The 22,109-nt window shown below is 35.3% G+C and overlaps 2 protein-coding genes across 3 annotated transcripts; both read right to left on the bottom strand.

The window, feature by feature from the left end:
• Positions 1 to 325: 325 nt before the first annotated feature.
• LOC133294007 (cytochrome P450 82A3-like) lies at positions 326 to 2,633 on the bottom strand. The gene is made up of 2 exons (XM_061492652.1): positions 1,674 to 2,633; positions 326 to 967 (listed from the first exon to the last, which is right to left on the bottom strand). The coding sequence occupies exons 1-2, from the start codon at positions 2,631 to 2,633 to the stop codon at positions 326 to 328; spliced, it is 1,602 nt and encodes a 533-aa protein (XP_061348636.1).
• Positions 2,634 to 14,656: 12,023 nt separating this feature from the next.
• Positions 14,657 to 20,984, bottom strand: LOC133294006 (disease resistance protein Roq1-like). Of its 2 annotated transcripts, XM_061492650.1 has the most exons (9): positions 20,474 to 20,984; positions 19,255 to 20,359; positions 18,679 to 18,963; positions 18,007 to 18,580; positions 17,640 to 17,887; positions 16,909 to 17,538; positions 16,444 to 16,593; positions 15,475 to 15,997; positions 14,657 to 14,958 (listed from the first exon to the last, which is right to left on the bottom strand). In XM_061492650.1, the coding sequence occupies exons 1-6, from the start codon at positions 20,971 to 20,973 to the stop codon at positions 17,029 to 17,031; spliced, it is 3,222 nt and encodes a 1,073-aa protein (XP_061348634.1). In that variant the 5' UTR covers positions 20,974 to 20,984; the 3' UTR covers positions 14,657 to 14,958; positions 15,475 to 15,997; positions 16,444 to 16,593; positions 16,909 to 17,028. The 2 variants fall into 2 exon arrangements, with proteins under 2 accessions (XP_061348634.1, XP_061348635.1); XM_061492651.1 differs by lacking the exons at positions 14,657 to 14,958; positions 15,475 to 15,997; positions 16,444 to 16,593 and having other exon boundaries at positions 17,132 to 17,330; positions 17,425 to 17,538.
• Between the last annotated feature and the right edge of the window lie 1,125 nt (positions 20,985 to 22,109).

Genomic DNA, 22,109 nt, shown 5'->3' on the forward strand with positions numbered 1-22,109 from the left:
ATACTCTCCATTGGCTCTAATACCAATTTGTTAGGAGAAGAGTAAAAACAGAGGATTTTCACTAAGGCAGAAGTCGTAACTTTTAAATTCAAGCAATAATTTTTAAATTACAAAACTTGTAACTCCACAATAAAAAAATATAAAGATACTTAACACCACAATAAACTCACATAATTTCAAAGACTTAAAAACATAAAACTGACATTTAACGTTTGCTGAATTAAGCCCATTAAAAATTAAACTGACTGCTAAATTAAACCCATTAAAAATTAAACTGACATATAACTCCGCATTTAACGTTTATTCAACATGGACCCTATACTAGTTAACACCACGGTCCCACGGTTTCATAAATATTGGGAGACAAACGGGGTTTGATGAGAACTTCAAGGGGAACAACTTTGATGTTGGTTGTTTCTACCACAGCACTCATATCAATAGGTTCACTTGATGTTTTTGAGATTTCAAAGGAGTGAAGAAAGCTTGCCAAAGTCAAATGAGCTGTTCTAAGGCCAAAGGATATTCCAGGACATATCCTTCTACCACTTCCAAAGGGTAAGAACTCAAAATGTTGACCCTTAACATCAACATCTTTGTGTGTAGTGAGGAACCTCTCTGGCTTGAACTCCAATGGTTCTGACCAAATGTTAGGGTCTGTTTGGATCTTCCACAAGTTTGTTATTAGTCTAGTTCCCTTCTTCACATGGTAGTCACCAAACATGCAATCTTCTCTGAATTCACGAGCTCCAGAAAGTGGAGATGCTGGATACAACCTTAGGGCCTCTTTAACAACTGCTTGAAGGTAAACCAGCTTGTTAATATCTGACTCAGTCACCAATCTCTCTTTTCCAATGTGGACATCAATTTCTTCTTTTACTTTTTGCAATGTATGAGGATTGTTCAATAGCAAACACATTGCCCATACATGGGTAACACTGCTGGTGTCAGTTGCTCCCAAAACCAATGCCTGCAAATTGAGTACATATTCTATAAGAAGAAGGCTCTATATGCAATCTAGGCTTATGTGAGGTAGAATGTTCTAGTACATGCATATTTATAAAATATGCAATAAATCCTATATTCAAGATTTGGCACCAAGCTAAGAAAAAACATAACAAGAAAAAAAAACTCATTTTTATTCTGATCAAGGATTTAAATTGTGATTGCAATCATAGTCTTGTTATGGGCTAATCCAGACAATTGTGAGCAGGTGTGGTTGCGGCATGGTAAGAATGGATCCTATGATGTAATATGAGATCATTTGAGATAATCTTAATTTTTTATAAATAAATAAATCAGAGCTATTCTTTCTTCAATTTTTATCTTAATGACCTCTCCATAACTGTTGATTTACTTATGGAGAGTCAGGTTATCTCCAGTGATCTCATATCATTCAAGTGGATTCATTCCTTTGAAATGTTATAAGTGCATCTAAAATCATATGTTTGTTATTAAAAATCCTCAATTGAGAAAGGATAAATGAATTTAATTAAAAAAATGCTATGCAAGTGATACATGGGAGTCGATCTTCTCATGTCATATGATCTGATCTGAGATGATCTTAATTGTTCATTGACAAATCAACTGTTACGGTTGATTCGTTTATGAACGGACAAGATTGCCTCACATGAAATCATTTGACATGAGAGGATCCATTCCCCATATATACGTACCAGTGTTGTGGCTTTGATGATGGTATCTGCATCAAACCCATGAATCGTTGTCCCATCAATCATCGAAAGCATCACATCCATGAAATCTTCATCCCTCGTAACCTTCTCACCAGAACCCCTCTTCAGACGATGCTCTTCAAGCCACTCTGTTACCACACTATCCAATTCCTTAGCATTTTCTTTCATAGCCTTCTCATGTCCTCCAAAATCAAACCATCTAAGATAAGGAATAGCATCTGCAACAGTAAACACCCCAACAAGACGCATGAACTCCCTCAAAGATTTCAAACACCTCTGTGCTTCAATCTCATCAACCACTGCACTTTCCCCAAAATATCTCTTCCCAGCAACCATTCTAAGAGCAGTGTTAAATGCCAACTCATGAAACCACTGCTTCAACTCCACCAACAACAGAAAGTTGTTGTTGTTATTGTCCTTTCCACGTGACCAAGCATTGAAAAGCTCTTTAATTGAAGTCTGCAATTCAGAGACACGAACATGGCTTAGTAGATCAATTCTGTGATTTGAAAGGAATCCTAAAGTGACAATCTTTCTCATCTCACGCCAATAAGAACCATAGGGTGCAAAACCAAGCATGGCTTTGTTATATGTCATGTGTTCACAAGCTACAAGGTTAGGGCGATATGAAACAGCCAAGTCATTTGTGGTGAAACATTCCTTGGCCATTTCATAGTTGCTTATAACCAAAGCACGGGAAGCACCAAGCTTTATGGTGAAAATGGGTCCATATTTGTCAGCCATGGCACCAAGGGTGTGATGGGTTGGTTTGGAACCTGTTAACAATGGAAGGTGACCAAGTATTGGCCATGCACCTTCAACCAAGGGTGGTTCTCTACCATGGGTTGATTTTGAGCGATGGAATAGGAATAAGCAAAGAAAGATTATAGAAAGGATTCCAATTGCAAAAGAGTTTAGGGAATTTTGAGGTAAATAATCCATTTTGGTTGTTATTTGCATGGAGCTTCAAAGCTTGTAGAGATATGGAGGCAATGAGGTTGTTGCTATAGATTTTCTGGTATGTCTAAGGTGTGTTACGGGGTGTCATATATATTATATTATATTATATTGGGAAAAGATTATTTTATTTCGGTATAAAAATAAAAAATCTTACTTTCCATTTCAATCTTTGATTTCTATACATCTCACTATTATCATTTATTAAATTACACTCATTAATTAGTGATTCATTCCAATAAATTATTATTGTCAGATACACGAAGATAAACATTTGACATTCAGAATAAATTTTTTTATTCTTGTACATTAATTAAAAGACTTCTTATTTATTATATTATATCATATTGGATGAGATTGCATTGATGTTAGAGAAATTGGTTGTCAATCAAAGACATGGCAGAATTTAAGGGAAAAACGTAGAGAGGGAATGCTACAAAACACTCAAATAGGGGAGAGATAAGGCCAAACCTTAAAGGGGAATATAGTGTGACGCATGACTAGTAACGGACGAAGAAGGAAGAAGAAAAAGAGATGAGGAAGGAGAAGCTTACAAGAGATGAATCAGGAAAAGCACGAACTAAAGAATCTTTTTCCATATTTGAAAGCCTAATCAAAACAAATATACACTTCCAAAAAAAATGTTGAAATAATAAAATAAATAAATATATAGAACTTAACAGTTAAAGTAAACCAGCCATGCTTTAAAATGGTGCGTCCATACACAAAGGATAAAGCTTGTCACTTGTGCCAAAACTTGTTGCTTTCCATAAAAATAAAAAAATAAAAAAATAGGACATTATATCCTTTAATTATATTCAAAATCTATATTATTTTCTTTCATAAATGGAATGTAATTATTGCCAAATTTGTGTATACATGTATACAAACTCCAATCATTCAAATATGGGTGTGATGTTTGTCATTTTAAATGACATAAGTTATGTCATTTTAAGAGAGAGATAGACACAAGAAATAGAAATCATGGGAGAGAAAGTTGGTAGTTTTTTTTAATTTAAATTTTAAATAAAAAATATTATTTTGTGTCTATCTCTCTCTTAAAATGACATAATTTTATGTCATTTAAAATGACAAACACTTTTCCTTTCAAATATAGTATATAAAAATGCATAAAGAGAGTTTATAACTTTATTTGCAATATTCTAACAAGTTGCATTAGGTGAGTGTATAACACCTTTCTTACCAAGTTCTGATATATGGAACACTATTTTTGCAAATATCTAAAAAATTTGTATGTCATTAATTTAGATGCCAAAATTCTCAAATATTTCATTTAATTTACACCATTATTATTGTTGATTGTCATAAACATTATGTCTCTATTAGAAAGGCTAAGTTGATTTATGCTTATTGAAAATAGTTTTCTCATTTTACATAAGAAAATTTTCTCATATTACATTCACAATTAAAAAATGGAACCCATCTTGATTTTTTTGTTTTCTCACCTTTTTGTGGACCACACTTATGTATTGTGTGTGCAACATGAGAAAATATTCTCATGTAAAATGAGAAAATTAATTCCCATAAAATAATATCAAATATAATCTTAAGGATTTATTGCTTGATAAATTTTATTCCAAATTCAGAAATGCTTTCCTTATATTTTCATTCGCAATCTTTGTTCAAACTACATTGCATAATGAATCAATTTATATAATCAACATTCCAGTATAAAAAAATAAGAGATAATTTATATCAGGAAAGTTTTACATCGATGTTACACTACAATGAGGAAAATATTTTTAGTATATCGAATTGGGTATTTTTTTTTTTTTTTGAATTTGGAAAATTTTTTAATATAGAGGATTGAGGAAAACAAAAAATTCAAAAGTGGTTAAACTTTTTTCAAATTTGAAAAAAAGATGGATCGAATTTGGTACATCTAATACACCAAAGATATTCTCTACAATGAGAATGTAATAACTGTCGCTTGCTATTATTGGCATTTTTTTAAAAGGGTAAAATAATCGGGAGTGGATCCTCTCATGTGCTAGTTAACATGACCATGTTATGTGGAGCAATCATAACCATACATGAGTGAGTTAATGGTGATAGGGACGAAGGAGAGAGAAAAATATAAGAATAGGAAGTTACACAATTATAACCGTTGATTTAATTATTAATGGTTAAGATCCTCTCACATAATATGATCATGTTAAATTACACATCAATTTATAATATTTTTACAAGTCATAAATACGATGTATAAATTCAAACTTTTTTGGTTTGGAACAATTGGTTGACTAATGGTGGGAAAAACAAAATCAGTTAAAGAAGGAAAATAATGAAATTCAAGAACGGGCTTTTTTTATTATTGTTTTCAATGAATTTTTTTTTAAAAGAAGTTCTTCTCAATCTATTTATATATTTAGATATCAATTTAATAGAAAACAAAATAAAAAGCTAAAATATTAAAAAATTTTAAACCACTTCTAGAAAAAGTATTTGGTAGAAGCTAATTTCTTTTTCCAAAACTCTTCTGAGTTGGCGGAGGTGCCCACGCCAGCAACCTCGCCCCTGACAATTTCAAGGAACTTAGCCATGTGTAAGTTATCTTGGGTCTCGTCAACTTTAACGCATGCACTTAAAAAACTTTCTTTCCTCTACTTTTATGCGAATGAAAGAAAAATAAAGACCCCAAAATCTATTTAAAAAGAAGTTAGTTTTTTCTGAAGTTATTTGTATTAAATCAAAAATATATCATTTTGAGCGAAAATCAATATATTTTTATAATTTTAATTTATTTTAAAGTTATAATGATTTTTATTATTATAATTTTTTAATTTTTCGATCCAAAATAACATTATTTTATGAGTGAATGCATATAATTTATTTGTAATCATTATGAAAATAATTTTCTTAAAAAAAAGATAGAGGCATAAACCGAAGATTCAAGCAATTTCAAACTCAAAAGACGTAGAGAAAAAAAATTAAAATTTTCAACTTTGTGAAGAGAAATATATATAAATACCGAACTAAGATACGTAGAAGCAACACAATAACGTTGAAAAAAAAAAAAAAAAAAAACAATAACGTTGGAGCTTTGAAAAATTTGTAAATGCCCATACAACTTCAAAAACACAATTTATTTTTTTTAATTTTTACAAAATGGTGAAAATTCGTAAGCATAATATTTAACCATTCAGTTTGAACTCTTAGCTACCAGTGACATAGTGCTTGACTATTTTCTAACAACGTTGACATGGGACATGAGATATGACAAGACATGACATGGCATAGCGATACATTAATTCTAAAAAATGCTATATTTTGACATGTTAGGACACGTTTTAATATTAAATAATGTTTGTAATATATATATGATATAATTTATATTTAATACATATAACAACTCATAATAAGTCATATAACCAATCCAATATTCAAATTCCATAACACAAACACAAACAAAAATAATTTTTCTACCTTGTTAATTTTTCATGTCAAATTCTATATCATAAAAAATTAATTTATATATTATTTTTTCATGTTTAGTTAATAAAATAAAATTTAGACATAAAAAAAAATGTCAGATGCGTGTCGGAGTGTTGATTACGTGTCGAAAAAATTGGCCGCGTGTCAGAAAAGCGTGTCGAAACACGTCGAAGCTTTTGACTGCATGTCTTCAAATGTTGACCGTATGTCAAAATGTGTCGGAGCGTGTCGGTGTCCAAATGTGTCGGAGTGTGTCGGTGTCCAACACATATTTTTCAAAAAAATTAGCGTGTCCTCCGTGTTTTGTAGGTGCTCAAGCTGTTAAAATGGGGCAACTCACCCTGTAAAATTGAGGGCAAAAAGGTCCACAAGGTTAAGAAGTTTCAAATTACAAAAATTTATATAAGCCAAAAGTTGTATGGGTTAGGATAATTTATGGGCCTTTCAAAATTTTAACATTTATTTTATGGGATTAAAATAAGGGTAATGTATTTCTTCTTTCATGGGGGAAACGATTTTTTCCGGCAACTAATTACAACTATATCTTACTGGTAAGACATAACGACGAGACATAAATATAATTAGTTGCTTCACAAATTTTCTTTTGCCATTGCTTCACAAATAACTGTTTTGAGGTATAAAAAATACTTGCAGCAATGAAGAAACAGGACCAGTTTGATTATGTTCTGAATTTTTGTTCTTAAAATAATTTTGTAGAATAGTTTGTACAATTGTTTTTCAGAATAAAAAAAAGGAAAAAATCCGTTTGATAAATTATTTTTAAAAGAGTTTTAAAACTTTTAAAACAGGAAAATTTGCTTGGTAATTTTATTTTGAGAACATGTTTTCAAAGATAAAAAACACAAAACTCGTTTGATTACTATGTTTTTGTTCAACTTCATTTTATAATTTTTTTAATCATATGTAAAATTTTAAATACATTTTAATAAAATATATTTAGAGCACCATAACAAATCACATTATAATTATTTTTTTAAAATTAAAGTAAATCACATTAAAGTAAAACTTTTAATCGTTATTTAAAATTATTTTTCATTTCAGACTTCTTTTAACATTAAAAAGGGAAAATCATCAATAATGGTTTCGGTCCATTAAATCGGCCAAAAAATAAAGTTCCATGTTGTCAGTTCGGGGATACGTATCTTGTAACCATTAACTAACAAAGATATCTCTGTCAGCATTCAGTTTAACCAGAAGCACTTATAGCGGCTTCAAGCCACTAATTCAGTAATATGACTTACCATCATAGTAATGGAAGCAAGCATCATCATGTCACTCACGTAAACATAATCCTTGCATATGCATAACAGTCACATCGATAAGCAGGTAATATTTTTTTTTTACATTGTTTATACTCAAATCACCAAATGAACACTGAAGATATGGCATCGTCCTGATTCAGAGCTTCAAGAGTAACGTTTCATTATTCTTCATCACTAACGTTACTAAATACATAGGACACTGAAACATTTTGCTTCTTTGCAACATTCTGCTTCTTGACACAAACCGTGCAACTAGTACCATGCATTTCCTTCATTTGTTTGAAACACTGTATTAAACATAATATTGAGCCAATTTGGGAATTAAGATGACAAATGCAGAACCAAGTTAATATTAATTAAATTGTATACCTTTCTGTGATTGCGATCATAAGATCTCAAGTGTGCTTCAAATTCCATTGCCAAATTGTATTGCTTGTTCCAGAGATCACAATAAAACACCTTTCGAATTTCTTTCACCTCAGTTTGAATCTTTTGCTCACGTTTTGCTACCTCCTGAATTTTCATAATGTGCACGAAGCAGGCAGAAGAAGCCACCAGGTGATAAAATCTGCAGGAAATTCTCAAGACCTTCCAAAGTTGATGGTTCCTTATGACATACCAATCCGGTCAAAAGACATACATATAGCCTATATGCTGCCTTATGCTACTAGGTGCAGGTTTGAGAAAATGTAAACATTAACCTCAATACCACAATGTCATTTTTGCACTAAGCAACTACTAAGGAGTTTTAAATCATACCTCCCTCTTCCTCACATGTTCCACTGTCTCCTCCAACTCAACATCAAGTTTTTTTTTTCGCTGGATATTTTCTTCTGCAGTGAAAAAATTATCTTCTTCTTGTTTGCCAATCTTGGATCTCTAATCCCATATTTTATTGGCTCAGTGACTAAAGCATTTAAGTCAAGGACAATACTAAAATAAAATCACTTCCAGCAAAAGCATAGCATATAAAATTAAGAGTAAACACCATTTGGTACCTAACAAAAAACACGGTCCCCACTTTAGTCCCTTACAAAAATAAATTAGTCAGTTAGTCCGTAACAAATTCAAAGTGGACCTATTTTAGTCCTTTTGAGGGATTAATATGGGTCTTTTTTGAATTTATGAGGGACCACGATTTCAACTAAATGGGTCCACTTTGAATTTGTTAGGGACTAATTGACTAATTTATTTTTGTAAGGGACTAAAGTGGGGACCGTATTTTCTTGTTAGGGACCAAAAAGGGTATTTACTCTAAAATTAATACTGAAAAAAAGAACTAGAAAATGAACTAATTGCCAAAATGCCCTGTTACAATGAGGTGAGTGCAAATACACAGGTGATAAAATAAATAAAGTAACCCAGAAGTAAACTAGAGAAAAAATACAGCTATTAGGATTATTGGAACAAGACAACAAAAACTACAATAATTTTTGCCATTGCCTACAACAAACTACTAGGTATTGATCTATGGAAGGCAGAAGCCCTAAAGACCAAAACCAACAAGCTTTGAAGTCTAAATTTTAAATGTTTACAAGGTATTAGATGTCGTATCAATATGTGACTAGGAAAAAATATCTTGTCAGCTTATTAGCATCATAAAGACATTCAAGTCATGTTCAATAGTGTTTCTTTCATTCTACCCACACCTTAGAAATGGAGAAGAGAGGAAAAAGGCATAAGTAAAATAAGGCAGGTTGTAACAACAATAAGAAAGAGGGACACAGAGGAGGGGTGCACAGAGGAGATAGTGCTAGTGTGATACGAATAGAAGGTCTAACCGTACAAGGAAGGAGTCCGTGAGGCTACATGACTATTATGTAGCATGATAGGTTGTGGAATATCAATAGTAACTAAGATGTAAAGGTTGTTAGAGATTGTGTGAGTTGGCTTAAGCCACGTGAGTTAGTTAGGGAAAATCGTATAAAAGGTGGACAAGAAGCATTGTACTAGTAGAACTTGAATAATATTCTGTCGTTTCGATTCCTTTTCCTCTCTCTGAGAGTTTAGTCGTATCATCTGGTGCTTTCATCGATCTTGCACTCAGCAACGATGCGAGTCCAAGACTTAGCGGAAGAGTTCGCGTCCCACCGTGTTGAGATCCAGCAACGATTGGATCAAATATTTGAAACCCTAGATGCGCGTTTGTCATCTATTTCTGCATTGGATGCTCGATTTGCAGCCATTGATGCTCGCTTGAGAGATATATCTCCTCATGTTTCTCCGCACTCTTCGAGTTCAGCTTCTTCGTTACCGCCACACATGGAGTTTCCGGACACGAAAAATCCTTGTAAGCAAGTGAAGATGGAGATTCCGGCATTCAATGGCACCGATCCAAACAATTGGATTTTCAAGACAGAGCTTTATTTTCGTCTTCAGCAGATTCCCGAAGCGTTGAAGGTGCACCTTGCAGGCCTGAAAATGGAGGGAGCAACCGCACCGTGGTACCAATGGATCTATGGCAGTGGTACAGTGAATTCATGGCCAGAATTTTGTGTCGCAGTAAAACAGAGGTTCGCTTTTCCTAACCATCGTGATGTGCGTGGGGTTCTTTCCAAGCTCACGCAGACAGGGACTTTGTCTGATTACATGAAGGAGTTCGAACGATTGATGAACCAGGTCACGAATCTTGGAGATGATCTTTTGATGGAATTCTTCGTTTCTGGCCTCCAACCAGAGTTACGAGGAGCTATACAATTACATTGGCCTACTTCGTTGCATCACGCAATGCAGTTAGCAATGTCGTATGACTCTCATTTTAATGAGCTACGGTCCTCGTTCAATTCATCAACTAAGAAGTTCGTTCCCAATCGTTCTTCACCATTACCTTCTTGGAAAAACTCCACTGACAAACTGCTTCCGAGTACGTCTACCGCTGTTCTGACTCAAGGTAATACTTCAGCTCCTTTAGCATTACAGTCTTCGTCACTCTCGTCGTTACCCATAAAAATATTACCACCAGAAGAATTGCAACGCAAGAGAGATTTAGGTATTTGCTATACTTGCGATGAGAAATGGACAGCAAGTCATAGATGTAAGGCGCGAATGTTACTGTTGATTGGCGAATCAGATGATCCTCCACAGGAACCAGAGGAGGAGGTTGTGTGGCAGGTGGCGAATACAGATGAGAATGTCACTCATGCAGCGTTACACACATTGGCAGCATCAGTTAATCCACGTTCATTGCAACTGTCAACTTTAATTAGGAAGCAGGAAGTGGCAGTGTTGATTGACTCTGGAAGCTCACATAATTTCATCCGCAAACAGTTGGCTGATGACTTACAGTTGCCCATGTCTCGTGTAACTCGAATGAAGGTCTTTATGGGCAATGGTGAGTATATGATTTGTGAGAAAAAATGTGTTAATGTCTCACTGCTGATACAAGGCTTAGAGTTTGTGGTGGACCTGTGGGTTGCTGATCTTAGTGGGTTAAGTGTAATCTTAGGCATGTGTTGGTTGAGCCAGCTAGGGAGAGTCACTCATGATTATGGTGACCTGTCGATGGAATTTGCATGGCAAGGTGGCTGTGTGAAATTATGTGGAATTTCAGATGGAGTTTCACAACACAGTATTGCAGAAAGGTGTTGCATTTTGGAGGGCCATCCAGGGAACATAGCTACTGGAGAGTTGACTTCCAAATTGGAAACTTACAGAGATAAAGTTCCTTTCCAATTGTGGCAGGTCTTGGTGCGTTGTGAATTGGTGTTTGCAATTCCAAAATCCTTACCTCCTTTTAGAGGAATGGATCATTGCATTCATTTGAGCAAGGATTCCCAACCGGTGAACGTGAAACCTTACCGTTACCCTTACCAACAGAAAGGTGAAATAGAACGACAAGTTTCAGAACTTTTGTCATCTGGTTTTATTCAATACAGCAAGAGCCCCTTCTCCTCCCCTGTTCTGTTGGTGAAGAAACAAGATTCCTCATGGCGCATGTGTATCGATTATAGGGCCTTGAATTCAATCACGGTAAAGGACCGTTTTCCCATACCCACAATTGAGGAGTTGCTAGATGAGTTGCTGGGAGCGGTGATCTTTAGCAAATTGGACCTTCGTGCAGGGTATCATCAAATTAGAGTGGTTCCCGAAGATGTCCATAAAACAACCTTCCGCACTCATGACGACCATTACGAGTTCCTGGTAATGCCGTTTGGTTTAACGAATGCTCCCGCCACTTTTCAATCGACGATGAATAAGATTTTTCAACCATTTCTTAGGAAATTTGTTATCGTCTTCTTTGATGATATCCTTGTGTATAGTTCATCCTTGGAGGAGCATGTCAACCACCTCACCCAGGTATTGCATTGTTTAATTCAGAATTGTTTTTTTGTGAAACTAAGTAAGTGTGATTTTGCTGTATCTGAAATATCTTATCTGGGTCACATTGTTTCTGAGTTGGGTGTGAAAGCTGATCCAAAGAAGGTGTCAGCAATGCTGGAATGGCCCAAACCTTCTTCTGTTAGACAGCTGCGAGCATTTTTAGGATTGACAGGGTATTATCGTCGATTTGTGCATCATTATGCTGCAATTGCTGCCTCGTTAACTGACATGTTAAAGAATGACAAGTTTTTGTGGAAGCTAGAGGCTGAGACTGCTTTTCAGCAGTTGAAAGAAGCTATGTCATCCACCCCTGTTTTGGCACTTCCAGATTTCACATCTCCATTTATAGTGGAGTCTGATGCATCCCAATCTGGTGTTGGGGCTGTGTTACTTCAACATGGGAAACCCATCTCCTTTTATAGTAAGAAGCTTGGACCGAGAATGGCTGCTGCTTCTACCTATATTCGGGAGCTCTATGCCATAGCCGAAGCTGTGAAAAAGTGGCGGCATTATTTGCTTGGTGCTGAGTTTATAATTCGAACGGATCACCAAAGCCTCAAGCAATTGTCTCAACAAACAGTGTTGACTCCAGAGCAATACAAGTTTGTTATCAAGTTATTGGGGTACAGTTTCAGAATTGAGTATAAACCAGGAATTTCAAATGTTGTTGCTGATTCATTGTCAAGACAGCATGAGGAAGTTAGTTTTTTATGCACTTTATGGTCCGAACCTGAGGTTGATTTGCTCACTGTGATCAGAGCAGAAAATAATTCTGATCCTGACTTGTTACTGCTCCATCAAAAGCTGCAGAATGGAGATGATGTGGATGCATCCTTATTATGTAGAGATGGTATTCTGTTTTACAAGGGTAAATATTTGTTGGGTTCTCAATCGAAAGTAAAGGACCACTTACTTGAAGAGGCTCATTCTACAAAATTAGGAGGCCATGCTGGTACCTTGAAAACATTCTGCAGATTGTCTGCTACTTTTCATTGGCCTAAAATGAGAGATGATGTCAAGGCATTTGTCCAGCAGTGCATCGTATGTCAGCAAATTAAGACTTCTACACAAGCTCCATTGGGACTCTTGCAACCACTTCCTATTCCGGAAGCTGTGTTTGAGGATTTAACATTGGACTTTGTGACTGGCCTTCCTTGTTCAAACGGGTACAGTGCAATATTAGTGGTTGTTGATCGTTTAACAAAGTTTGCCCATTTTGGACCCCTCCAAGCTGCGTATACAGCTTCGACAGTAGCTCAACTTTTCTCTAATATGGTGGTGCGTCTTCATGGCTTCCCACGTTCACTGGTTTCGGATCGTGATTCCATTTTCCTCAGCCAGTTTTGGAAGCAACTGTTCAAGTTAAGTGGAACAAAGCTCAGTGCTACTTCAGCTTATCACCCACAGTCTGATGGGCAATCAGAGGTCACCAACCGGTATTTAGAGCAATATCTGAGAGCATTCTGTTCAGAGGAGAATCAACGTTGGTCACTCTTGTTGTGTTGGGCTGAGCTTCACTACAACACCTCAGTCCATTCTTCTATCAAGATGACACCATTCCAAGCATTGTATGGCAGATTGCCTCCCCACATCCCTCATTACCCACGTGGGATGGTTAAACTCGAAGCTTTAGATTCCATGTTGCAGCACTGTAATGAGTTGTTGACAAATTTGAAGTTGAACTTATCACGGGCACAAAATCGAATGAAGCTTCAGGCAGATAGACATCGTTTAGATCGAAAACTAGAAGTTGGTGATCTAGTCCTCGTGAAGCTCCAACCTTACCGCCGGATTTCTGTGTTGAAACGTTCGAACCACAAATTGGCTAAGAGATATTAAGGGCCTTTTCCAGTGCAGAAGGTTATCAGCTCTGTAGCTTACCAAGTTAAGCTCCCTGAAGGCTCTAGGATCCACCCCACCTTCCACATTTCTGCACTCAAGCCGTTTCGTGCTTCACCTCAGTTTCAATGTGAAAGTCTTCCACCTCAAACCACAGATAACAGGCCCATACAGCAACCGGTTGCAATTTTGTCTTCACGGATGAGGTCAGCTAGGGGGCGTCCACAACAACAATTTTTGGTTCAGTGGTCCCAATCAATTCCGGAAGATTCAACTTGGGAAACAACAACTAATATACGCAAGGCCTATCCTTCTTTAAACCTTGAGGACAAGGTTGAAGTTGTCCAGGGGGCAGTTGATACGAATAGAAGGTCTAACCGTACAAGGAAGGAGTCCGTGAGGCTACATGACTATTATGTAGCATGATAGGTTGTGGAATATCAATAGTAACTAAGATGTAAAGGTTGTTAGAGATTGTGTGAGTTGGCTTAAGCCACGTGAGTTAGTTAGGGAAAATTGTATAAAAGGTGGACAAGAAGCATTGTACTAGTAGAACTTGAATAATATTCTGTCTTTTCGATTCCTTTTCCTCTCTATGAGAGTTTAGTCGTATCATAGTGACAACTCATGCAGCAAAGCTATATAAACAGCTTGAATGGATGAAAAAGATAAAGCTTCCACAATCATTTAATCGAATTAACAGGTATTAAAGATGCCCAAGGGAAAAAAGAATTCACCCAATGCAGCAACTACATAAAAAGATGGAAACAATCCAGCCTTGTAGCTTCAACCAATTATAAAAAAAATTATACCCAAATAGAAAAAACTGCTGGAATTGCAAAGATCTAAACATTCTTGCTTCTGCCAGATCCTAGAATCACCCTTCAATTAGTATGGAAAAGCCCAATCTAAGTCCCTGAGCTCGGGTGCATCAGTTATAGTATGTCTTCTCCTTTGATTTATTTATATTTAAGTTATAGGTGTTAAAAAATGTCCTCATCTTTTCCTCCAATACATGAAATCTGGTCTTGATATTTTTCCAAGACGAGGAATATGAACACAATATTGGAATTGATATTAAGATAGCTGATTCAATAAGAGATCAGCAAGTTAGTACAAACACCAATACAGAATATGAAGGATATACAAAAATTGAAGAATGATTCGAGAGTAATAAAACGATAAAAGCAAAGATAATTCCTAGTGCAATTAGAGAGACACCGGACTCTCCCAAGGCTTCTCTAGTTCCAAAGATGCTTTAAACATTGCAAGCACCAACCACGTTGGTTCCCCCACAGGTCACAACCGATTTCTCAAAGCTAACTAATTAATATTCCTTGCTGACTCAAGCATTCTTGTGAGCAAGTGATCCCCTGTACTTCGTCCTATAATAGGTCCTTAGCACAAGATTCCTAGCAGAAACATGACAATTCAGAGTATGTGTATGAGTTTTAATGCAAGTAACAGAATAGTATAATTATACAGAAATTAAAATATAAAAAATAATAATATAAGCAGTAGTAGTAGTCATGATAAACTTACAAATTAATATTGTTTCAGATGGTGATATATTCAATTTATAAGTTTGACTTACCGTCCTTGTATGCAGAATATATGTAGGTCTCTAATGTTCATTTTATTAATTTGCTTTTATCTTACCAGTAGTCAATACACTACAGTTGCGTTTATATGAAATCAGCCCAAAGAATAAATTGCACAACACGGCAAATTAATTTAGGTAATTCTACTGAAAGATACAGTCAACACTCAACAGGACATAAAACTTATTTAGCGGAATTGATATTGCAATTGACCTGCCTTATTAGATTGAATAGTAATTTTAGCAAAATAATAATAATAATAATAATAAAATCAAAATTTGATAAGCAATGTGCAACTTATGGTTAGAGAATCAAAATTTAACATACCTATTTTCCTCTTCCGCTGAAGTGGTTCATTTTATCTTCCAGATCATCTTCTAATTTATCAGCAACTCAGATGCAGTGGACACAATTTTCCTACTTACTTCAATGTAATCCCTACTCCAATGATTAAGCATCCTTGAAACTTCTGATATAATGTTCTCATTTCTCCTCATATTCCTAGTTTTCAAGACACTACATTGCTCAGTATGCAGAAAAATTGAAGCATCATTGGAGATGAAGTCTTGCACTATTTCCAGTGCTTCCCTGGCCTCTTTATTTGGAGCAGTGGTGGCCGATTTATCTTGCAAACCTGAAAGAACATTGACCTCATCTTCAGGAGAAGCATAAAATGCTTCTGTTTCTACATCATCTTGACTTGGCTCAATTTTATTCCTGAAAGACAGGTCAATTGTGGTTGGCAACACTGCAACACGTTTTTATGTGTACTTGCTGCATGATGAATGGGGACTTGGGGCCTCAATATTTTGAGTCTAACCAAAACCTGGGTTTTGAGAAGAAGATTCTCCTGAAGTATGGCAATTTAGAGTATGAGATAAAATGCAAGCAGCAGAAGCTTTGGTAATGGTAAACTTACCAATTTCAGATGGTGAGACATTCAATTTGTAAGTTTGACTAGTCATCCTTTTATGATGAATACATGTAAGTCTGAAATGTTCATTTTAGTAATTTGCTTTTATTTCACCAGTAGTAAATACACTATAGTTTAATTCATATGGAATTAGCTCAAAGAATAAATTCCACAATGCGGAAAATTAAGTTAGGTAATCTAGGAAGAGGTACTGTCAAGAAAATGAGTTTTTGTGGAATTGACATTATAATTGGCCTGCTTGTTGATTTAAATAGTAATTTTGACAATCATTGAATAAATAAAATCTGAATCTGAATCTCAATGTGCATCTTATGCTTAGAAAATCCAATCTCTTCAGAAATAAATACCACCAAATTGTTTACCTTGTTCACTGGCAGCACCACTAGCAGAGTATGACACTGCTGAATTCAAAGGCACTTTTGAAGGAGCAGGAGAACAAGGTTCACAGGCTTCATTGTCAATGTCCACATTTGACATACCTATTTTCCTCTTTCTGGACACAATTTCACGGGCTGTTGAGATGATAAAGTTGAGTAACTTTTTCCAAATTAAGAAGCCAAATAGCTTATAAACATACAAGTTAAATCAAAGTTACAAATATTATTTCCTTATATACCCATACTAATTCATAATCTTATAGAATTCAATTTCTCTTAGATTACTTAAACAAACTAATTGAATTATTTATACTTTCTTCTATCAAAAATTAATAATGCACCACATGAGCAATCTAGCCCTGGAACTCGATGAGAACGAAAATATATAGGGCCAGTAAATTCGGAAATAGTGAAAGCATACCAAGAAAAAAATGGCACATATGTATTTACCTTGGAAATTTGGAGTGCTACTTCTCAACTTTGATACCATTGAATTTGAATGCCAATTCACAATATTCTTCAATGCTGGAGAATTTATTGTTTTCGAAAAAGGCAATGAAGCAAAATTATTTAGGTGCTGCATAAATTGTCTTTGAGAATCTTCATGTCCACCAATCCATGCTCTTCTTCCAGCAACAGTGGATCGGTGAATTGAATGTCCTCCATGCTGCTTCCTTGTTCAAATACATGGATTCCACTTTGTTTGATAACCAAAGCTTTTTTGTTTTCTTTGCTCCTCTTTGATATAGTACACACCACATAATTCCATTTATTTTCTTCAAGAAGAACAGTATCAAGTAAGAATTTTTCCTGTTTCATATCAAAAAGAACTGTATAATCCCCTGCTTTGCAATCTGAATAGAAATCCTCTCCTATATCAGAAATGCCGTTGACTTCAATATTGAGCCTATAAGTGGCATAATTTCCTTTGAGTCGAAAAGCAAAGCATAGAGATATAGCAGGAACCTTGTTACGAAACCAGAAAGAAATTGATGATCCATTGATACTATACCCAAACCACTCTGGAATCCTTGTTTCTGGCAAAAGAAACACTTTGTCTCCACCCTCCTTGTGCAGTTCCTGTTAGACATAATTCATTCATACATTTGGCAACATGTGTATAGTTTGAGTCAATGTTAAATATATGATTTATCAAATTAAAAACGTAAGAAAACAAGAACCTCATTCAATAACATTCTTCTACACTCGGAAGTCAAAGATGGGCATTCTGTTGCATGCAAACTTCTCATGTTCGGTGAAATCCCTCTAATTTCTTGAAGATTCTCGCACTTATACAAAAAAAGTGTCGTCAAACATTCAGGAAATAGTGTGAGGTCTAAATCTTTCAAGGATGTGCACTTTCTTGTAGAGACTTTCTTGTAGAGAATGTTTCTAAGTTGGGTGGAATCCCTCCAATTTCCCGAAAATTCTGGCAACAATATAAATCAATTTCTGTCAAAAAGATACATTCTTTGATGCATGCAGGAAGAACTATGAAATTACTATTTGCTAGCATTAATCGTTTCACTTTGACAAACAAAGGGAGACCTTTTCGAATGAATTCGTCTGATATATTGCATTCCCAAAGGTTAACAACAATGGTGTTCTCAAACACCAATGAGCTCACTTGTGCATCGCCTTCGTCCTGCTTAGATATAAGCAATCCCTTACATTCCTGAACACTCAATTTAAGTTCTCGCATCATCGAAATGCTCCTTGGTAACTTTACAACTCCACAACGGGTCAGCATTAGACCTTTAAGCTGAGTGAGATTTTGAATTGAAACTGGCAGTTCTTTTATGGTAGTTTCACTTAATTTAAGCTTTGCTATTTTTTCCATCTTTCCTAAGATTTCTGGAAAATTCTCAAGACTAGGACAACATGATAGATGGAGTTCTTCAAGAGAGGTCAACTTGATGGGTGGAAAACTCTTAAACTTCTTGCAACCTTCAGCGTCCAAGATTTTAAGTTTATTCAAGAATCCAACTGATTTGTGAATTTTAATTAAATTCTCACAATGTCCAAATGATAATTCTTCTAAATTTGGGACACCAGACACATCTGGTATCTCTGTTATACATTGACAGTAATCAAAATTCAGAACTGTCATATTCACAAACTCCTGCCACAAGAGAGAGAGAGAGAGAGAGAGGGAATCAAATGAATTATAATAGAATGATATTGATAAAAAGACCAAGGAAAAGAACTTAATATATTTACCTTATTTGACATGAGCAAATGAATTGAAATAGAGTGACTTTGGGGTAGCTTCAGTATCACAAGTTTCTTTTGGTGAAAATTAGACGGTAAAGATGGTGAAGGATATCTCCACCATTCTAGTACTCTCAAACTATTTGGAAGATGTTTGGGACCTTCAGAAAAATAACCTTTTCTAATAATAAGTGTTTTAAGGTTTTTCATCTCCTTGAAGGCATTCCCATCCCATTCAACTACTTCTTCAAATTTGAGGAAATCCAGCATTATTATTTGAATACTATTAGTTCCCTTTAAAGACAAAAACACAGGTCAACCGTAAGACATGCATATATATGTATGAAGAATAACAGACAGTGAAATAACACTGTTAACAAAAGAAATAAAAGGAAACAAAAAAGGTAAAAATTTATATAATATTAAGTATCATAAAAGGAAAACAACAGACAGTGAAATAACATTGTCAACAAAAGATTGTAAATAGAGGTATAAATATAGTGACCTAGGTGTCTAGCACATAATAATCAAAAGAGATAAATATAGGTAAAATTTGGAAAACCAAACCATCTGTATCAGTCATACCTTATTATCTTCTAAAACTTGAACTATATCATCGGGGAACCATAATCTACTACGTTTTCCAGGCTCCTCTGGTGCTTCCTGTCGGACAATTTCTTTACCCATGTCCTCTATCAGGTCATGCAATGTTACATGACCAAATACATTAATATTTATGAGAGATTTTTCAATCAACACTCCAATACCATATTCTGGGCAGAAACCATGATGAGCATGCAATAATTTTTTGACATATGCTAAATCATTTCCTTTGAAACAACAAGCAATATCAAGAAAAAATTTCTGTTCATATTCCTCCAAAGAATGAAAACTTACTTCAAGTATCTTTTGGATTTCTTTTTTTGGAATTCTCTCATACTGATCTAATGCAGATTCCCATTCTTCTGTCCTTTTCCCAAACAAGTAGGAACCTATTACCTCCAAAGCCAATGGAAGTCCGGAAGCATAAGTTATTGCACGTTTCAAAATGTCTACATAACTAGGATCAACTTTGTCAGTTTTAAAAGCATTCCAACCGAGCAATTCAAGAGCTTCTTTATTATTCAACCCATCTACCTCATAAGTTTTCTCAACCCCATGACTTGTTAGCAAATGCTTGTCCCGTGTTGTAATAATGATTCTACTGCCAGAACCAAACCAATCAGGACTTCCGATAGTTGCCTGCAACTGCTCTACTTTGTCAACATCATCAAGAACAAAAAGGACCTTCTTTCCGTGGAGCCTATGCTTTATTATTGGAATTCCTTCCTTGACACTTGCTAACTCAATATCTTTCTCCCCAACTATTTTTGAAAGAAGTGTCTCTTGAAGATGTTCTAATCCATGCTTAATTGAACTTTCTCTCACATTATCAAGAAAACACAAAGCTTCAAATGAATCAGCAATGGCATTATAAATTGCCCGAGCAACTGTTGTCTTCCCTATTCCCCCAATTCCATGGATCCCTATCATGTGGACTCCATCAGATCCCACATTCAGAAGTGAGATTACTTTAAGCACTTTAGACTCCAATCCTACTGGATAATCCGCTACATGTAAAGGAGCGCGATTAATTTTTTTGGAGACCTCTTTAACAATGTTCCCAATAAACTCATATTCATTCTCATTCCTGCCAAATTATTGAGTGAAATCATACTAAATGATTCATATTAACATCAAATCCAATTCATTAGACAAATGGAAAATAAAGAAACAAAAAAGACATAGGAAGATAAAACCGTACCCTTGTTGTTTGAAATGAAAGCCAGACAAGTCAGCTGCATGACGCAGAGCCATCCTCCATTTCTGCACCTTCTCCACGTCATCCTTAAACCTCTGTTCATGAGCAGCGAGTGCTTGTTCATAGCTACCCCTCTGATGTCGCACGTGAGAAGGGTCAACGTCATAAAAAACAGGCAAAACCAACCGATCCTTTTCCTTGATGCAGTGAAGGATATGGAGAAGTTCGTCTAAGCAAAATGCAGAAGAAGCATAGTTCTTAGAGAACACAGTGATGGCAATCCTTGATTCTTCAATAGCCTTGACAAGTGATGCTGTGATTTTCGCTCCTCTTTGAAGCTTCTCATCATCAATGAAGGTGTGAATTCCCCTGTCACGAAGAGCTTTGTAGAGAGAGCCGGTGAAACCGTGACGAGTATCTTCGCCTCTGAAGCTCAGAAAAACATCATATTTCCATCCATAGCTAAAGGAAGAAGAGGACAACAATGATTCTTGCCTTGCCATGTTTGCTCACTTTTACTCAAATCAATTAGCTCAAAATCAACACAACAACTCACAAATACAGAAGTGTGAAAACAGAGTGTATTTTGTAAACAGAACAGAATGCGGAATTGACTCGTTGACTTGTTTGCCTTCCCCGATGTTTCTTTCTTCTTTCTTTTTTCAACTTTTTTATGAAATACTATAAAAAACTTGTATTAATATCTGAACCACTCCAATGACTTCTGCGATGGTACTGATTTATGGGTGTACCCCACATTGAATGGTCTACGATAGACTTCTCAAACATCTCATAATAAGTAAAGTAAGTCTCCACATTGAATGGAATTGATCAACTGTGATCTCAATTAATGTTGCTTGCATTCTACATTCTTTTTGTACTGCTTTAGTAAACTAACTATGTTGTAAATATTGTATTGTTTGGATTTAATTTAATTTGAAATTTTTTTGATTTGATTTGGTTTCCTTAAATTAGGAAAGTGTTTGGTTTGTAATTATATATATTAAAATATTTTTTGGGTCCTTAATGATATTACGGGACCTTGGTTTGTAATGTTGTGTATTTTAAGAGCTGTTTTGGATTCCCAAAACCTATGCATCTCATTTTATGTTGTGTATGACTCGACATATATTGATGGGATCATGAATTGGACAACCTTGTATCTTGATGTCTACAACTAGACGGGGGAACATGTTCACAGGAAATCATCATGTAGGTATTAATGGAATAGTTTAGACTATGGAAATGAAAATAGCTAGAAATGATAGGACAAACTTGGGTCCCCTCTTTGAAATTTGGTTTAAATGTTAGTAGGTTTACATTCTCTTCATTAAATTAATGCTAAGAGTGATTTTAGGACATTTAGCGTGATGATTAATCACCGTCAAACTTCTTGGGCAGATTGCACAACTTGGTTAAATTCTTGGTAATCTAAATGGGAGTATATAGGGTTCTTTTCTTCTTTTACCAAGGTCATAGACTAGGTATGAATGCCTAGAACTTAACCCAACTAAGTTAGAGTTACGAGTAGAGAGGGTAAGGCTCATTTCTTCTTTTACCAAGGTCATAGACTAGGTATGAATGCCTAGAACTTAACCCAACTAAGTTAGAACTATGAGTAGAGAGGATAACGCTCAAA

Source organism: Gastrolobium bilobum, unplaced genomic scaffold (genome assembly GCF_033153095.1).
Source record: "Gastrolobium bilobum isolate Gb01-03AN ecotype WA unplaced genomic scaffold, APGP_CSIRO_Gbil_v1 utg1253, whole genome shotgun sequence".
NCBI classification, from domain to species: domain Eukaryota; kingdom Viridiplantae; phylum Streptophyta; class Magnoliopsida; order Fabales; family Fabaceae; genus Gastrolobium; species Gastrolobium bilobum.

Coding starts and splice junctions, on each gene's coding strand:
- LOC133294007 (XM_061492652.1), bottom strand. CDS start 2,633: ATGGATTATTTACCTCAAAATTCCCTAAACTCTTTTGCAATTGGAATC. Junction 968..1,673: donor TCATCAAAGCCACAACACTG/GTACGTATATAT, acceptor CTCAATTTGCAG/GCATTGGTTTTGGGAGCAAC.
- LOC133294006 (XM_061492650.1), bottom strand. CDS start 20,973: ATGGCAAGGCAAGAATCATTGTTGTCCTCTTCTTCCTTTAGCTATGGA. Junction 18,964..19,254: donor AAGTTTTAGAAGATAATAAG/GTATGACTGATA, acceptor TTGTCTTTAAAG/GGAACTAATAGTATTCAAAT. Junction 18,581..18,678: donor ATTTGCTCATGTCAAATAAG/GTAAATATATTA, acceptor CTCTTGTGGCAG/GAGTTTGTGAATATGACAGT.